The 17,762-nt window shown below is 40.0% G+C and overlaps 2 protein-coding genes across 2 annotated transcripts in view; both read right to left on the bottom strand.

Annotated features, from left to right (window-relative positions):
• Positions 1-565: 565 nt before the first annotated feature.
• Positions 566-14,640, bottom strand: LOC145468857 (glutathione hydrolase 1 proenzyme-like). Its single transcript, XM_081452549.1, has 13 exons — positions 14,582-14,640; positions 11,352-12,984; positions 10,653-10,873; positions 9,493-9,594; positions 8,283-8,499; positions 7,784-7,916; positions 7,397-7,577; positions 7,027-7,160; positions 6,364-6,551; positions 5,550-5,778; positions 5,108-5,288; positions 4,508-4,634; positions 566-3,502 (listed from the first exon to the last, which is right to left on the bottom strand). The coding sequence occupies exons 2-12, from the start codon at positions 11,525-11,527 to the stop codon at positions 4,522-4,524; spliced, it is 1,875 nt and encodes a 624-aa protein (XP_081308675.1). The 5' UTR covers positions 11,528-12,984; positions 14,582-14,640; the 3' UTR covers positions 566-3,502; positions 4,508-4,521.
• A 1,296-nt stretch (positions 14,641-15,936) lies between these two features.
• The window catches only part of LOC145468859 (glutathione hydrolase 1 proenzyme-like), a 9,496-nt gene continuing 7,670 nt past the window's right edge, over positions 15,937-17,762 (bottom strand). Inside the window, exons 10-12 of the mRNA XM_081452550.1 lie at positions 17,660-17,762; positions 17,070-17,196; positions 15,937-16,066 (exon numbers count right to left, since the gene is read on the bottom strand). The exon at positions 17,660-17,762 is cut by the window's right edge and continues 78 nt beyond it. Coding sequence (XP_081308676.1) covers positions 17,084-17,196; positions 17,660-17,762 — 216 coding nt within the window. The 3' untranslated portion in view covers positions 15,937-16,066; positions 17,070-17,083. The remainder of the gene's footprint in view (positions 16,067-17,069; positions 17,197-17,659) is intronic.

The raw sequence follows: 17,762 nt of genomic DNA, 5'->3' as shown, positions 1-17,762 counted from the left end.
ACAAAAACATAACTTTCAGTTCAATTCAATTCCGTATTTTAGCATTAGGGCGACGATCTTGGTTTTTGCCGCTCTGAGAGGGCTTACAGCGGCCGTTTTAGGGCACATTTTTAACAATTTGTCATACAAAGAAAACGATATAAATCCGGGTAAAAACCCATCGGAGACAAGCAAATGTCTCTTGCTACGTCCAGAGGCTTTACGTTTTGGGAATTTGATCGAGATCTGATTTTTTTACAGAATTGTAAATTTCTTCCCTTTCGAACTACTCATAAAGCCCATAAATATGGTAAAATCTTTTTAAAGGAAAATATCGCCAAAGATATATCACTTGAGATCCTAAAACTACACTCCACTTTTCAGAAGAGGCAGAATTCAGTAATTTGAAATATCGCTTCTCGGATCATTCTGTCAGCAGGTGTTAAGAACCTGTCAATGTAACGAAGCGTCCCTAACTAGAAGTTCGCTGTAGGGAAATCGTTTAGCATATTGCAAAGTCTATAAGCTTCTAACGAAATCCAAACTTAAGCTCCATCGTGCGATCGTTGTTATGGTCACAATGGCAGTTAATTTCTCGTCCGCTCGTAAGCGAGGAAGTCAATCTGCATGCACTGAACACATACAGCCAATAAACATCGAGTTTATTAATTCATAGAGTTATTTTGTTTATATTACGGTTTTTAGCAGGCCATAAACTGACATAATTGAAGGATTTATCCAAGTCCCGGCCAAACGATCGCAACATTTCGTCGCAACACATCGTAACATTGTTGGGCGCAACATGTTGCGCGCGTTTGGCCACCCTGTTGCGACGTGTTGCGACATGCTGGGTGTTACAAGTGAGTATATGAAATATCATATATTTGAACTGCCCGAGAAAGATATGAAGACATGATTGATCATCGCAGTTATATACACAACTTAAGCAGTTGTGAAATTAAAGTCTGTCTTCATATGTTGGGTGTTATTTGCTCAAGTTTGAAAATAGTCAAATTTGCGTTGTCATGTTGCGATCGTTCGGCCGGGGCGTCAGAGTTCACGTGCAATCATATACTAAACTAAATTCTCCAAAATTATTAGTCGCGGCTTAAGTACAATTTAACATCCCTTTTGTTGGTCAGCTCGAGGAGGACAATTATCAGCCATATAAGAAAGTTTACTTACCTTAACTTTTGCCATTTAGCTTTGATTAAGTGTTCTAGAGAATTTGTGAAAGATTTTCCTGCTCCAGTGACATACAATGTTACACCAACAGCGCTCAAAACGGTTAACATAGCCAGGAGATGTTTGAGTAAACATCTCCTCCAGCTACTTCTAACACCATTACCAGGTTGCAATTCAGCAATGGCCATTTGAAAATCAGCTTCACCATAAAATGCTTGCTTCTTTTAAAGGGATAGTTTCGTGGTTAGGTGCATGTCCAAGCTATGACAAAAGACAAATCAGTTCTATTGTTTATGGACCAATCGGAAGCGAGAGTGTAAATCACGTGCGAAGCTTAACCTTGAAAGTTTGCCGGTGAAATTTTTGCGTCGTTTGGCCAACCTGTCAAATCGCCAACGACCAGTTTGCCCACGTATGAAGTGGATCCGCGAACGTCCAAGGTCATAAATAAAGCTTTTGCGGTGGAAGCCCTGTTAACGCTCGATTAAGGTGGCCGAACACAGTTTTCGCGCGCGCTTTTGCCGATGCAATTCAGCGCGCGCACAAGGATTGCAAAAAACAAACATGCCGTCAATAGAGCGATCATTTTATTTATTCAACACCCGCACTATCTGTGCTATTTTTCTGTATAATTGAACGCAGTGTATTGATGGCTTTAGTCTTTTATTACAACGATATGTTAGAGAAGGTAACGATGCAAAGAACCCAGCAATTCTCAGCTTTTTCTTTGTTACCGAAAGAACCCAGTTAAATGCAGCGCATGCGCAGTAAGTCAAAAAATTGCGATTGAATGAAAAATTGCACTCTTGGAAATACGCTTATTTCTCGAGCACCACTCATTAGAATTTCACGAAATTTGGCACGAAAATATTTTAGGAAATAAGTAACTGGACTACTGAAAAGAATTGAACTTTAACAAAGGAAATTCTCGATATTCCAGTGAACCTTCAACAAGGGATAATTAAAGATCTCTCTGTTAAATTATTAGCAAAATGGTGTTAACTTGTGAGAATCGTTACAAGCTTGTTGCATGCAAATTATAAGGAAAATCTAATGACTAGATTTTCTACAAATAAACAGAACCGATTTCAAAGGCCTGTTTATATTTGCTCATGTTGGCATGGAAACGACACATACGTCAGCTTAACCATCAAAAAACCAAAGTTTGTGTTGTTAACTTGCTTGCTGGCATTTTTGACGACCGAGGGATCAAGGGTTTGAGAGAAAAAGGTAAATGAAACACAGGTATCAAAAACTGCGTTCAGCCAACAGAGATAATACGCACTGCCCACTCGCACGACGATTCAGAACATTACGCAACCCTTGATGTCGCTATTTCTTCTGGTAGCCTGCCGGTGGACGCTCCAGTCTGAAGAGAAGTCGTTGGCAAAGTGTTCAGCGATTTTTACTTGATCTCGTTCAATGGAACTATCGATCGTTAGCAAGATTACAAAACACACCTTTTCAAAATGCATACACCGGGGTCAGCAACGATTCGCCCATAGATACTCTATATCCTTGTGGGGAAGTCAAGTAACTCATAGTCTGTTCAACCAGTAACACAAAAAAACACACTGCTTGATGTTCTTGTAATTAAGCATGCCTTTATTGAATACAACTCTACTGATAATCGAATAGAAAATCGAATTACCTTTAGCCTCTTTCTCAAAGCGAGTGCCAATCCTTTCATATGAACGAGAGATAAATTCACATGCAAATTTAACTCATTCTAATATGAATGGTTGTGCACCAGGCCTCGCTTTGATAGAGAGGCTTGAGGGTCTTGAGGCAACAGGCAAAGGGCTATTGTACTTGCAGTCCCCAGCTTCCTTGTAGTTCGTCCGGCGATAACTTTATAATGACAAGAATTGTATTGCCCTAGCTTTATATTTTGGACATTGCCCTGGTCTAGTTATTGCTCTCCAAGGGAAATCGCATTCAATAGTGAACGGGGCATCGCAGTACCTTTTAAGGCGTTAAAATTCATGGTCTGGTTTAATTCTAGAATGTTTTAGCTTACTGTTTACTTAGCAATTATACCGGTACCTTGTATGGTTTAAAGCTCACAAAACGCTAATCTGGTATCTTTTAGGGGAGTTCTTCTCAAAATTTCCGACGATCAGCCCATCAATTTTACATAGCGAACCCAATGCCCCCGCCCAAATCAAGTGACGTTTTGTTAACGAAAAAAATGTTAATTCTAAAATTAAACTAAAACTCTCAATATAACTTGGACAATTAGCCTTAGCTCGAGCAAACAAAATTCAAATTCTAAACTTCTTAATGTCTTAATTTTTTTCTTGAGCTTGTTTCTCTTTCTCTTCTGAATTAAAGGAATCTGTGGATTAAATGTTTAACGGGTCATTCAATGAAAAATTATTCAAGTGTGTTATTAAGAAATGAAATCAATATTTTAGTAGTCATTAAGAGTAGCATTGGAAACATAAGCAGAGTGGCAGTGATACGTTGTACGTTGACCGAATGGTTAGTGCTCTGGAACCTGGATCGAGGGGTCCGGGCTCCAGGCCTGCCCGCTGTTACTATTAGGGACCTTCCGCAAAACACGACGGCAACGGCAACGACAATGAGAACGTCACCAAACAAAGGGTTTAATAAGCAAATAAATGGCTGTGCACGTGCATTATAATTCTTGGTACATGTCTTTGCCGTCCTCCGCAAAACAGCAACGTGAAATGACCAAATTCTGCGTTGTCAGGAGAACGTGAACCACAACGGTTAGTTTTTCGTATTTCTATTTGGAATTGAACGCATTCGTAGCATATTCAGTAGGGACAAGTTTTGATACCGACAGACACACTAGATAGTTCCAAATAAAGGCGAAATTCCAAAATAAAATAGAAATGCATTTTTTTACCAGGCGTCATCCTCGCCGTCGTATATGCGTAAGGTCTCTATTGTGTTTTAATGTGAGACACCTCACAAGCACCATGCCGGTGTAGAAATGGGGAAAAAAAGCCAGGATATAACACAAACAGCGGTCATAAACATTGTGTTCTAACGCATCTTAATACAGGACTTGACGTTTCGTGAGTCAGTCAACATACATTTTCAAAAGTGACCGTTACAAATTTTGAAACCTATATATCTTAAATATTGGAGGTCTGGATCTAGTCTCAGTCTAGGTTAAAACAATGTTTATCGCCGCTGTTTGCGTTATATTCCTAATTAATCAAGCCACGATAGCCTAAGAATTAACAAGAGTTTATACGAAGCTCAAGATACATCTTAACCTTAACTAAACATACCCTTTACTCTCTTTCTCTCCGCACTTTCATCAAGCTTGTGCATTTGTTTCACTAGGTTAAGATGAATCACAACTTACCAAAAGATGTTTGGTCAGCGGTAACCTGCCACAAGCCCTCCCTTGCGATGGTCAGCTAGTGCCAGTAGCTCTTCGTTCTCGTCCCTTACAACAAGCTGAACCACACCAATCATTTGCTTCGGGGTTGCTAAATAGATTAAAAATATCCAGTAAAACCAGTGCTACCTTAACTCAGACATTTCAACGGGAAACTGAAACTTCGTCACAAAGGGGAACTCTCTGTTTTCCAAATTAATTTCCCCACCTTGTTTTATTTGATCTATCCTTCAGTTGTTTCTGACCAAAGGAGCTCAGTCACGGTATTTTGAGCTATTTTGGCCATGTGCAAAATTACCTTTAAATTGACACTGAAACACTGAAAATAATAGTATAGTAAGATAGAAAAACACCATGTAATAAGCCATAAAGGATCAAGGATGGTTTAGGCTGGAGAAGATTAACACAGATTACAAACGACGAACTCGAAAAAGTTTAGGCTAAACTTTTCAAGATGAGCAAACCGTGGCGAAACTCCTTTAAGTAAAATTATGGTGGCTTTTAAAGCAACGGAAATAATACTGTCAAAGTAATTGCAAACAGAGAAACAAAGGTCTCATTCACCTGTAAATAATGTGGTATCATTTGTGATGTACTTGTGTCCATATCTCTTTAGTCCTTTGATGTACTTCTTTGGAAAGTTTGGTTCAACTAGGACCATATTAGGAAACAACTGACTATGAAGACGAGGCTTAGATACAGCGTCCTTCAGATTGTCTCCAAACCAGAAATAATTCATCAATACCTGAGGAATATAAGAACAGACAAGGAACTGAGTTGGCAATAGCTAGGTGAAAGTTTCCACGGGCCTATGACAAGAAAATAGTATCCTCTTTACACTTAACAAAAGCAAGTTTTTCAGCCTCTAAACATGACTGAAAAACACATTTTTCAGAGCCATAAGGCCACAGTCGGATACCCCAACCACACCTTAACTTCCAAGCAGGCCTATTTCTCGAGTCTTTTATTTACCTTTGATCAGAAAGGAGTATGGATATTTATTTACCTGTGCCAAAGTAGTTGCAATGTATTTTCCTCCAGCGGCTCCGAAAACCATTTTGACATTCCCAGCTTCATCCAGGATGATGGAAGGTGAAGCCATTGACAAGGGCCGCTTGCGCGGAATGAAGGAATCGGGCTCCAAATGATATTCAGTGACCCACATGTTAACGGCATCTAAGAGTTGATCGTTGTAGATTATTCCGAGCTCTTTGCTGCGGAATTTGGCACCAAAACTGCGAAACAAAACAGCAATATTTTTCTTCAAATCAATTGTAAAAGTCTGTCTTTTTTACGTAACAGGAAATACGATGTCAAAGCACAAGTGAAAGGTCGTTACGTTCTTGCTTTTATCTGCGGACGGAGCCACAGTTTTGACTATTCAACTCAAGAAGGAAAGTCAATTTGTCCTTTGTAACTTTTAAGTCTAGTGTATGACCATTCAAATGAAAGCTATGACAGCTATCGAGCACTATCTTTACGCAGGGCTGTTTAGTATGCCCTGCAAGGTGGATCCAGTGTGTAGATAAATCCTAGTATGTAAACTGACCATTCAAATGAAAGCTATTGGGCAGTGCTTTCGTGGGGCACTTTTTATTATGCTATGTAGGTTGGCTGTAACTTTTAATTCTGTGAATGAAACCCTAGTGTGTAACGATTCAAATGAAAGCTATCGAGCAGTACTGTCTAGTTCATAAAGGGGTTTTAACTTTTAAATCTGTGGATTCATTCATGGCAAATATCAAAATCATATTTTCTAATCTGATTCTTAGGCCGATTTGGAAAGGGAGAGAGTAAAAGGTGAAAATTCTACTACTTACTATTTGTTTATTGATGTTGTTATGGCAGCAGCATTGCCGTCTTTGTCAAGGACAGACAAGTGGATTGTACCATCTGTAACATCAATATGATAATTTATTGGACCATAGTAGTCACATGGGTGAGTTTTGTCATCTATTAACTTGCGCAGCTCCTCGCCTTTGTGAGGATCTAACATGTCCTTGACAACCTGCCTCGAAAGAAAAATAGGTCTGCAATATGTAAGTGTGTTTACAACAACTAAATAAAAAGGTCCGCAGTGTGTAAAAAGCTAAAGAAAACTGCTGGTTCGAGTGTTCTTGGAAACCACGAATGCTCCGCAAGTTACGGCTTAATTGAATTTGCAAGTTTCTCGAGCACGCTGATCAATACTTGAACATTTTGTAGGAACATTGCAAAGTTGCGCGGAAAAGAACATCCGATTTATAAATCTCAGTGCCTCTCCTCACCCAGGAATACGAATAGGTGGTGGGGAAAGCGTCAAGGCAATCTCACAAAAATTGGGAGATGACCTGCATTGGAGTGGCATTCTATCCTGGGAGGGGTGGGGGAATAGCAACAATGTAAGTCGCTTCGTGCAACGGAAACCGAGGGACTGAGAAATGGGCCGGTAGGGGACCTTGTCTTGTGAAACGTTATCTTGTAACTTAGAAGGTGTTTCCTACCTCATCAGTCTTATCACTGAACCTGGGATCCGCGAGGTACGTCTCTTTAGCAGCTACAAAGTTGAATGCTTCAATCATGCGGTGATACGTTAGAATAGGTCGCTCCCTCATGTCATCTGCACTGAAATTAAACCCTGTACGCGCAAACACATAGGACAAAAGGCAATAAATTTCTCGCTGCGTATCACAAAGAATTGTTTAAATATCACTTTTGTTTAAGCTGTAACTTTTTTATCAATCCTCAGATTGACTAACATCCAATCCTACAGGTGTAGAATACTCCTAGTTTTTTCCCATTTCTACACAAACTGTAGTTAGTGTTCCCCATGTAACTGTATCATAGCTTCGTAAGGCCGTTAATTACGCTTACCATTTAGAATGTTTAAGATGTTTATCAAGGCTGCACCTCCTGCAGGGGGTGGGGTGGTCAGAATTTTGTATCCCTTTACCCCAGGGAGGGAGGCTTCCAATGGTTTCACTTCAACGGCTTTGTAATCTTTCAAGTCTTCCAGGGTGATCTTCGAATGAATCGATTTAAAGTCTTTGATAACCTGAACACAAGAGAGAATTATACGTCACGCTAATGTCACGCGCGTCACGACATGATAAAGGACAAGACCGTGCATATGTCACGCTAGACTAAGGATGGTTTGGTCACTGAGACAGTGTTCCATAGGGCGGCAAAGTATACATTGAGGCATTTCAACCAATTGCAGCGAGGCTTGTAATCTATGCACATAACTAACAAGAACTGTACCTGCTTTGCCATTTTTCCGCTATAAAACTCATCTGCACCAGCCTCAGCAATCTTTTGAAGAGTTTTTCCATATTTTGTCCGTTTGATTGGGTCGCCCTTTTTGATAAACCGGCCGTTCGGCTTGAGCAATTCGCTGAAAAGGGCAACAATGTGAATGAATAGGTTAAGGAAAGCTTGTGATCATGAACAACTATTGATCTAAAGTAACGTTAGACATAAAGACAGACAGTTGGACAGACAGGAAGACGGACATGACAGACAGACAGACAGTTACCAGTCATACAGTCAAACAGCTGGTCATTCAGAAAGACAGTTAGTCATCATTCCGACAGTCACATAGTCAGTAAATCAGTCAGACAGTCATACAGATAGGCAGATAGACAGTCAAACAGATGGACAGCAAAACTAGAAGTACTGCACAGATATAACACGTCGACAAAAATGAACAATAACTTATCACTGGAGCTATTGTTAATTATGTCAGGGCTGTTCCACTCACCTTAATCCAGGGTCGTTATTAATAATTCGCTGATTAAGTGAAACTGCCAATTCTAACGCGGGAGTGGCTGGGAATCCTTTCGTAGCGATCTCAATAGCAGGTTGAAACAAGTCTTTCCAGGGTAGCCGGCCATATTTTTTCCACGCCGCTTCAAATCCACGCAGCTCACCAGGCACGCCTAAGAATTCTCCTTCTCCTGAATTTCCAGTTTTTTGATCTGAAACAAGAAATCCAAACTGAGGATGAGATAATCAGAATACTTGCAGCACCCAGTATTCGGGAAACAGGGATGGCTCAGTGGTGAGAGCGCTCGCCTCCCACTAATGTGGCCCGGGTTCGATTCCGACCCGGTTCCATGTGTGGGTTGAGTTCGTTGCTGGTTAATTCTCGCCTTGCTCCGAGGGTTTTTCTCGGGGTTCTCCGGTTTTCCTCCCTCCACAAAAACCAACACTCCAAATTCCAATTTGACCAGCATATAGGACCCGCATGAAAACCAGCTAAGACTGATGTGGTTTCCTGTCTAAATATTGTAATTTATTTTAGCGCGGGAAAAATTTTACTAGCGCCAATCGCACGAAAATGCGCCGGCGTAAGCGAACTCACGATTAAATTTGGCTTTCTATGTTGTAAATTCTGGACGTCTGAACAGACGAAGGTTTATGATGCTTACCTTAAAAGAGAAACATGCCATTACTTCTGATAACAAAAAACAACGTGCCATTATAATGAAACCAAGCGATCGTGTTGTAGCGGTTTTATTTAATTGAGTGTCGTAAAACCAAAGCCAAAGTAGTCACTCTGACCAATCACAAAAGACACAGACAATCGAATGAACCAATCAAAACTCGAACTACGTACAAGTAGCTGACGCGAAGCGCGGGAAAACGTGCGCGAGCGCGTCACGATTGGTTTTTGTTTTACTTCTAATTGGGCGAAAAAGTGGCGCGAGTTTTTTAAGCCAATCGTGTAGCGTAGTGAGGTAAAGCCAATTACTTTTCGGCACTCAAATGAAAACCACTCTACCATCAAAAGACAATAAAGGGTCTTTTTCCGAATCTTCCTAAAGTTCTCAAAGGATCTTCATCAATCTTCGGGTTAAAAAAAAATAATACGACACCTTTGGTAAACATTTACCAAAACCATGATTAACAGTTGATTGCAGAGCTGATCGGTGACTGAGCTGCTCATTGTGATTTTTAAAGTACCTCACCTCTTTCTGTGAACTTCGCCAGAAGATGTTGAATCTCCTCCGCTGTCTCAGCTTTTTCACGTGCGGCAACGGCCTCTCTGAAATTTATCACACTCCTGTTGCCTGCAAAATTGCCAAAGGAACTCGTCAAATGTAGGCAGCGTTATGCATGTTGTAAAAGAAGTTGTCTACTCTACTTTTTCAAATGTACCATTTGACAAACTAACATTTACTCCCCAAAGTAGATTGTGTTAAGTTACAGCGGCCCTCTCCGAAAGAAAAAATCCGGGAAGGGCGATTGTAAAACAATTTACCAAAAAGTCGAAGTAAACTTCACCCAAAAACCTGAAATACAGCCTTTTTACCTCTTCGTCGGATGTTTGCAATTCCCAATACAGAAATTTCGAAATTTAGAGCCAAACGAAAACGCCTTTTTTTCCCAATATTTTGCCATGAACCTGTTTTGCCGCGCATGATCTCAAAACAACCGTCTTTCGCACGGAAAAATCTTCACTGCTAACGAAACTCGACGAAATTAAAGCTCAGGCATGACAGTTGGATGTGGGTTTTCTTCACTCCCATTGACTAATATCAAAACGCAGTCCAACGAACTGCCAGAGCCCTTGAGTTGATATTACTAAGCCGCTTGTTAACCGAGCCAAAACTCTCGTTGACTCACTTGGCTTTGAATTTGATGAGAGCTCATGAAAGCTGGCGGCCAAAAGTACAGCAAGGGCTTAAACTCTTCCATGGGGACTGGCCTTAAAACTAAGGGCGCGCCCACACTACGCCGGAGAAATTTGAAAACGGCGTTTTCACTCTGAAAACGCATCAAATGTTTTCCCTCCACACTTCTTGGGAGAAATTTTAAAACGCAATAATCACTGGTAATTTTGGATTTGTGTTTGAGGAAAACTGGCGGACAGGGAAAGCAAACGATTACCGTGATGTCATCGTTTTCGGAAAGCTCCGTTTTCGAAATGTTTTTTCGTCCACACTAAAACGCAAAGCCGGCGTTTTGAAATTCTTCCTGTTTGAAGAGCGTTTTCCAAAAGCTCCGTTTCCTTGACGGATTAGTGTGGACGGTAAGCCTAACCGTGGAAATAAAGCTGCGTTTTCAAATTTCTCCGCGGTAGTGTGGACAGGGCTTTATATACATCGCACACATGGTTACATCATACCTGTTTTCCTGTCATAAACAATCATGAACCCTCCTCCGCCTATCCCAGCTGAATGCGCGTTCACCACACCAACACACAGAGCGGTGGCAATGGCGGCGTCAACTGCGTTCCCATTTTGATCTCGTAAAATTTTAACGCCATATTCTGAACACGTTTTATAATCTGCTGCAACGGCCGCGGTCTTAAACTTGAGAGGATCCGTAGGCTTCAACGTAAGCTGTCTGGAAAAAATGCACTATCTTAATACGCAGTATAGGTAAAACCTTTACTTTCTATCTGAGGTTCAAGCTTTAAGGTGTCTGTGAGACAGTTTTGGTACCACGTTAAAGGACTTCGCAGTCTGACTTCAAAACTGAGCTTTTCCAGGTCACATACCACAATAGTTAATGAATAACTCATCCTGGTCAGATTAGATAAGTCACGTGACACACAACGCGCGTCAAACATAGCCGTTAATTTAAAATAAGCAACGTATGTTTATGTTTTAGAATCAAAACTTCCGTATTAAGCTCAATATTAGTAGTCTTTTCGAAAAAAATTGTAGCTTTGCAAATTTCCATGTTGATTTTCGAATGTAAAAGAAATTTTTATAAGTATAATAACGAAGTTAAAATAGAAATGCATTAAGTAGTTCTTAGTCCAAAACTAAAGATAAAGCAACTAACACCAAAGATGTTCATAAAATTATTTAACTCATACCTTGCCCCGCGAAAGAGACCGTGGATTAATTCATTAAAATCGTTGTGAATCTTTTCTCCAGCTTTAGTGAAGTGAATCACGCCTCCCACAGCGACCAATACGGTCAGTAGGGCCAGTCTCCCTCTCCAACTCAGCCAGCGAGATTTCCCGCCGTTAGAGTAATCAGAGTCCGTCATTTAAAAAGCAAAGTTTGCGTGATCGAGAAAACAACAGGCGAGGCAATCTTTAAACCGAGCTGATCAACAAGGTGAAGGGCAGCTTTTTTCAGCAAATGTTTAATAATTAATATAGTTTAAGAGGCTTTTAAATTTACAGGTATTGCAATTCCGTTACCAGCTGCGGTCTGTTTCACACACAAGCTCGAAATAGAAATTCTCTCTATCAGTTGCTATACATCTTTATGACATCGGTTGAGAGAATTTGATGGTCAATCATGAGAATGTTTCCGAGTCAATGATTTCTCTAACCCGTTACTTAATTTGCTAATAAATTGGTAGTGTAAATAAAAATTAATTGATTGACAGTCTTAGGAAGGGAAGAGTTAGTACGAAAAGCTGAAGACAGATTTAGTATTGTGAGGCTTTGGTTTGTTTGTTTCATACTGTTATACTAATAGTCCACTTTTACGACACAATCAAACATCTAGAGTAGATATTTGCTGCAGCATCTCGTGAACGCTTGTTGTACTTTTGTTTTCCCCTCAAAGCCTCTGGTCCACTTCCCCTTCCTCCTAAATATCCCAGGGATTTTCACTTTAATTAAGGGCTCAATAGGTTAATTACATAATAAGTATTCAAATCCCCTTAACAGATTAACTCTATTTGAGTTGAAATGGCCGTTCATTTTGGAGTTAGCCGTCTAACCTGCGTAGCTTGCGGTATTGGGGCGCGAGTGCATTTGTTTTGGCGGGAATAAAATGGTGCCCTCGCCACCAACAATCACTCACTCGCGATTCCCACCAGCTAGGCAGGCTATTGCCTTTCTTGAAATGCAATCTTATTCGCAAGCAGGTCGCTGACCAATCAGAAAACGAAATACTTTCATTTGAGAACGCTCCTGCCTGAATCACCAACATGTTATTTCTAGAAAATAGCATTTTTCTTCAAGCACAAATTCTGGCTCTCTGAATGAAAGTTTCCGTTAATTAGGCGGCGGCTATTTCTGGTAGTAACATACGACACTTAATGTTTACTATTTGTTAAAAATCCACTCATAAAAATTACTAAGAAGTGACAATGGGTAGCATAAAGACATCTTTTACTTTTTCTCAGCACCTTAAAAATTAAGCGTTAATTAAAAATTGTCTACATCTTAAAACAGTTATGTAAAGTTACTACTATCAAAATAAGTGGCGAAATAAGACGAAGAGTCATATGCACGTACAAACCAGATTCATCTTAGGCTAGCGGGTCAGTCCAAGAAAATCTCTACAAACCCCAAGAATTCAAAGAAAGCACAACAAATAAAAGTAGGTGAAAAAAAAAAAGTCCGGTATACAGGAAGGTTTGAACATCGAAAATGGAATCCTAGAATTTTCTGTTCCCGCGCTCATCGTGCTACCACTTGTTGGGTTGACGTTCTTATAAGGTGGTACTCGTCTTTCTGTCTCTTTAAACTTCCCGTTTTCGTGGATCTGTTGATGCAAAATAAATGATTTGATTAACTTCTATGCAGCAACGACTACAATTTGTGTTAATGGTCAACACATGGAAACTGCCGTTAGAACATGTTCCAATTAGATTCAGTGATTCATTCAAATAAGAAATTGCACGAATCAGTCAATTGATTAACCTGGGCCTCTGTAAGTTGGATGTATTAACCCTGTTCCATAAAGGAATGCGTCTTAAGGCGATGTCACACAGCTTAGCTATTAGTTGTCATTTTGTAGGTGTCAAAATCCTTTAACTATCTGATCTCAGAGAAATTTAAGTCACTGCCTTAGTGCGTTGGAAAAAGGAGTTGTTGAAAAGTAGCAGCCAAGAAGAGAGAGAGAAAAACAATTGAATTTGAGAGGACAGAAAACTACGAGAAGTTCAAACAAAAAACAAGGGAAATACTGTGATCTCTGATTATTGTTGTTTCTGAAAACATTAATTTTTAAGATTATCTGAAGCATCCTAAGATTTCTAAATAAGCTTTCCAAAGGTACCTGGAGATTACCCCAAGACGTCCGAAGCTTTTGATCCTTTGACACTAACCACTAGCTACTTGCCTCAAATTAAATTTGAGCTGATCAGCGGTAGCCTGCGCGACTCCTCCCTTACGATAGTCTGCTAGGCAGAATTCAGTAATTTGAAATATCGCTTCTCGGATCATTCTGTCAGCAGGTGTTAAGAACCTGTCAATGTAACGAAGTGTCCCTAACTAGAAGTTCGCTGTAGGGAAATCGTTTAGCATATTGCAAAGTCTATAAGCTTCTAACGAAATCCAAACTTAAGCTCCATCGTGCTATCGTTGTTATGGTCACAATGGCAGTTAATTTCCCGTCCGCTCGTAAGCGAGGAAGTCAATCTGCATGCACTGAACACGTACAGCCAATAAACATCGAGTTTATTAATTCATAGAGTTATTTTGTTTATATTACGGTTTTTAGCGGGCCATAAACTGACATAATTGAAGGATTTATCCAAGCCCCGGCCAAACGATCGCAACATTTCGTCGCAACATGTTGCGCGCGTTTGGCCACCCTGTTGCGACGTGTTGCGACATGCTGGGTGTTACAAGTGAGTATATGAAATATCATATATTTGAACTGCCCGAGAAAGATATGAAGACATGATTGATCATCGCAGTTATATACACAACTTAAGCAGTTGTGAAATTGAAACCTGAAAACAAAATTCAGGCTTGGACGGAATCGAGCCCATGACCTCTGCGATACCGGTGCAGTGCTCTGCCAACTGAGCTATCAAGCCAACGGGGTCTGGTCACGCTGTGAGTTCATAATATACCCGTAGATGATGAAGATACAAGTGAATATATGAAATATCATATATTTGGACTGCAGAGAGAGACACAAAGACACGATTGATCATCGCAGTTATACAAAACTTAAGCAGTTGTGAAATTAAAGTCTGTCTTCATATGTTGGGTGTTATTTGCTCAAGTTTGAAAATAGTCAAATTTGCGTTGTCATGTTGCGATCCTTTGGCCGGGGTGTCAGAGTTCACGTGCACTCATATACTAAACTAAATTCTCCAATTATCAGCCATATAAGAAAGTTTACTTACCTTAACTTTTGCCATTTAGCTTTGATTAAGTGGTCTAGAGAATTTGTGAAAGATTTTCCTGCTCCAGTGACATACAATGTTACACCAACAGCGCTCAAAACGGTTAACATAGCCAGGAAATGTTTGAGTAAACATCTCCTCCAGCTACTTCTAACACCATTACCAGGTTGCAATCCAGCAATGGCCATTTGAAAATCAGCTTCACCATAAAATGCTTGCTTCTTTTAAAGGGATGGTTTCGCGGTTAGGTACATGTCCAAGTTATGACGAAAGACAAATCAGTTCTATTGTTTATGGACCAATCGGAAGCGAGTGTGTAAATCACGTGCAAAGCTTAGCCTTGAAAGTTTGCCGGTGAAATTTTTGCGTCGTTTGGCCAACCTGTCAAATCACGCACGACGATTCAGAACTTTATGCCAGCCCTTGATGTCGTTATTTCTTCTGGTAGCCTGCCGGTGGACGCTCCAGTCTGACGAGAAGTCGTTGGCAAAGTGTTCAGCGACATTTACTTGATCTCGTTCAATGGAACCACCGATCGTTAGCAAGATTACATCACATACCTTTTCAAAATGCATACATCGGGGTCAGCAACGATTCGCCCACAGAAACTCTATATCCTTGTGGGGAAGTCAAGTAACTCATAGTCTGCTCAACCAGTAACACAAAAAAACACAGTGCTTGATGTTCTTGTAATTAAGCATATCTTTATTCAATACAACTCTACTGACAATCGAATAGAAAATCGAATAACATAAAGTGAAAAGAATGAAAATAGGCCATTTCCGAATTACCTTTAGCCTCTTTCTCAAAGCGAGTCTTAGTGCCAGTCCTTTCATATGAACGAGAGATAAATTCACATGCAAATTAAACTCATTTTCATGTGAATGGTTGTGCACCAAGCCTCGCTTTGATAGAGAGGCTTGAGGGTCTTGAAGCAACAGGAAATGGGCTATTGCACTTGCAGTCCCCAGTTTCCCTGTAGTTCTTCCAGCGATAACTTTATAATGACAACATTTGTATTGCCTTAGCTTTATATGTTGGGCGTTGCCCTGGCCTAGTTATTGCTGTGCAAGGGGAATCACATTCAAAAGTGAACGAGGCATCGCAGTACCTTTTAAGGGGTTAAAATTCATGTTCTGGTTTAATTCTAGAATGTTTTAGCTTACTGCTTACTTAAAGTTGGGAGAAGACCAACTGGTTCCTTCTATAAGCTCACAAAACGCTAATCTGGTATCTTTTAGGGGAGTTCTTCTCAAAATTTCCGACGATTACCCCATCCATTTCACATAGCAAACTCATTCCCCCACCCAAATCGAGTGACGTTTTGTTAACGAAAAAATGTTAATTATAAAATTAAACTAAAACTCTAAATATAACTTGGACAATTAGCCTTAGCTCGAGCAAACAAAATTCAAATTCTAAACTTCTTAATGTCTTAATTTTTCTCTTGAGCTTGTTTCTCTTTCTCTTCTGAATTAAAGGAATCTGTGGATTGAATGTTTAAGAGGTCATTCAATGAAAAATTATACAAATGTGTTATTAAGAAATGAAATCAATATTTTAGTAGTCATTAAGAGTAGCATTGGAAACATAAGCAGAATGGGTGATACGTTGTACGTTGGCCAAATGGTTAATGCCTCTAGAACCTGGCTCGAGGGGTCCGGGCTCCAGGCCTGCCCGCTGTTACTATTAGGGACCTTACGCAAAACACGACGGCAACGGCAACGACAAAGAGAACGTCACCAAACAAAGGGTTTGATAAGCAAATAAATGGCTGTGCACGTGCATTATAATTCTTGGTACATGTCTTTGCCGTCCTCCGCAAAACAGCAACGTGAAATGACCAAATTCTGCGTTGTCAGGAGAACGTGAACCACAACGGCTAACTTTTCGCATTTCTATTTGGAATTGAACGCATTCGTAGCATATTCAGTAGGGACAAGTTTTGATACCGACAGACACACTAGACAGTTCCAAATAAATGCGAAATTCCAAAATAAAATAGACATACATTTTTTTTTACCAGGCGTCTTCCTCGCCGTTGCCGTGCGTAAGGTCCTATTGTGTTTTAATGCGAGACACCTCACAGGCACCATGCCGGTGCAGAAATGGGAAAAAAAGCCAGGATATAACACAAACAGCGGTGATAAACATTGTATTCCAACGCATCTTAATACAGAAATTGACGTTTCGTATGCTAGTCAACATACATTTTCAAAAGTGACCGTTACAAATTTTGAAACCTATATATCGTAAATATTGGAGGTCTGGATCTAGTCTCAATCTAGGTTAAAACAATGTTTATCGCCGCTGTTTGTGTTATATTCTTAATTAATCAAGCTACGATAGCCTAAGAATTAACAAGAGTTTATACGAAGCTCAAGATACATCTTAACCTTAACTTAACATACCCTTTACTCTCTTTCTCTCCGCACTTTCATCAAGCTTGTGCATTTGTTTCACTTGAATAAGATGAATCACAACTTACCGAAAGATGTTTGGTCAGCGGTAACCTGCCACAAGCCCTCCCTTGCGATGGTCAGCTAGTGCCAGTAGCTCTCCGTTTTCGTCCCTTACAACAAGCCGAACCACACCAATCATTTGCTTCGGGGTTGCTAAATAGATTAAAAATATCCAGTAAAACTAGTGCTACCTTAACTCAGACATTTCAACGGGAAACTGAAACTTCGTCACAAAGGGCAACTCTCTGTTTTCCATATTAATTTCCCCACCTTGTTTTATTTGATCTATCTTTCGGTTGCTTTTAACGAAAGGAGCTCAGTCACGGTATTTTGAGCTATTTTGGCCACGTTTACCTTTAAATTGAAGAAACACTGAAAATAATAGTATAGTAAGATAGAAAAACACCATGTAATAAGTCATAAAGGATCAAGGATGGTTTAGGCTGGAGAAGATTAACACAGATTACAAACGACGAACTCGAAAAAATTTAGGCTAAACTTTTCAAGATGAGCAAACCGTGGCGAAACTCCTTTAAGTAAAATTGTGGTGGCTTTTAAAGCAACGGAAATAGCTGTGTCAAAGTATTGCAAACAGAGAAACAAAGATCTCATTCACCTGTAAATAATGTGGTATCATTGGTGATATGCTTGTGTCCATATCTCTTTAGTCCTTTGATGTACTTCTTTGGAAAGTTTGGTTCAACTAGGACCATATTAGG

The sequence above is a fragment of the Orbicella franksi genome, chromosome 14 (assembly GCF_964199315.1).
Source record: "Orbicella franksi chromosome 14, jaOrbFran1.1, whole genome shotgun sequence".
Taxonomy (NCBI): domain Eukaryota; kingdom Metazoa; phylum Cnidaria; class Anthozoa; order Scleractinia; family Merulinidae; genus Orbicella; species Orbicella franksi.
This window is presented reverse-complemented; position numbering and strand designations above follow the sequence as displayed.

Excerpts from the sequence above, each read along its gene's own strand:
- LOC145468857 (XM_081452549.1), bottom strand. The coding sequence starts at position 11,527 with ATGACGGACTCTGATTACTCTAACGGCGGGAAATCTCGCTGGCTGAGT. Across the intron at positions 7,161-7,396 it reads CATCTTAAACATTCTAAATG|GGTTTAATTTCAGTGCAGAT; the intron begins GTAAGCGTAATT and ends TTGCGCGTACAG. Across the intron at positions 5,779-6,363 it reads ACAACATCAATAAACAAATA|TTTTGGTGCCAAATTCCGCA; the intron begins GTAAGTAGTAGA and ends TTTGTTTCGCAG.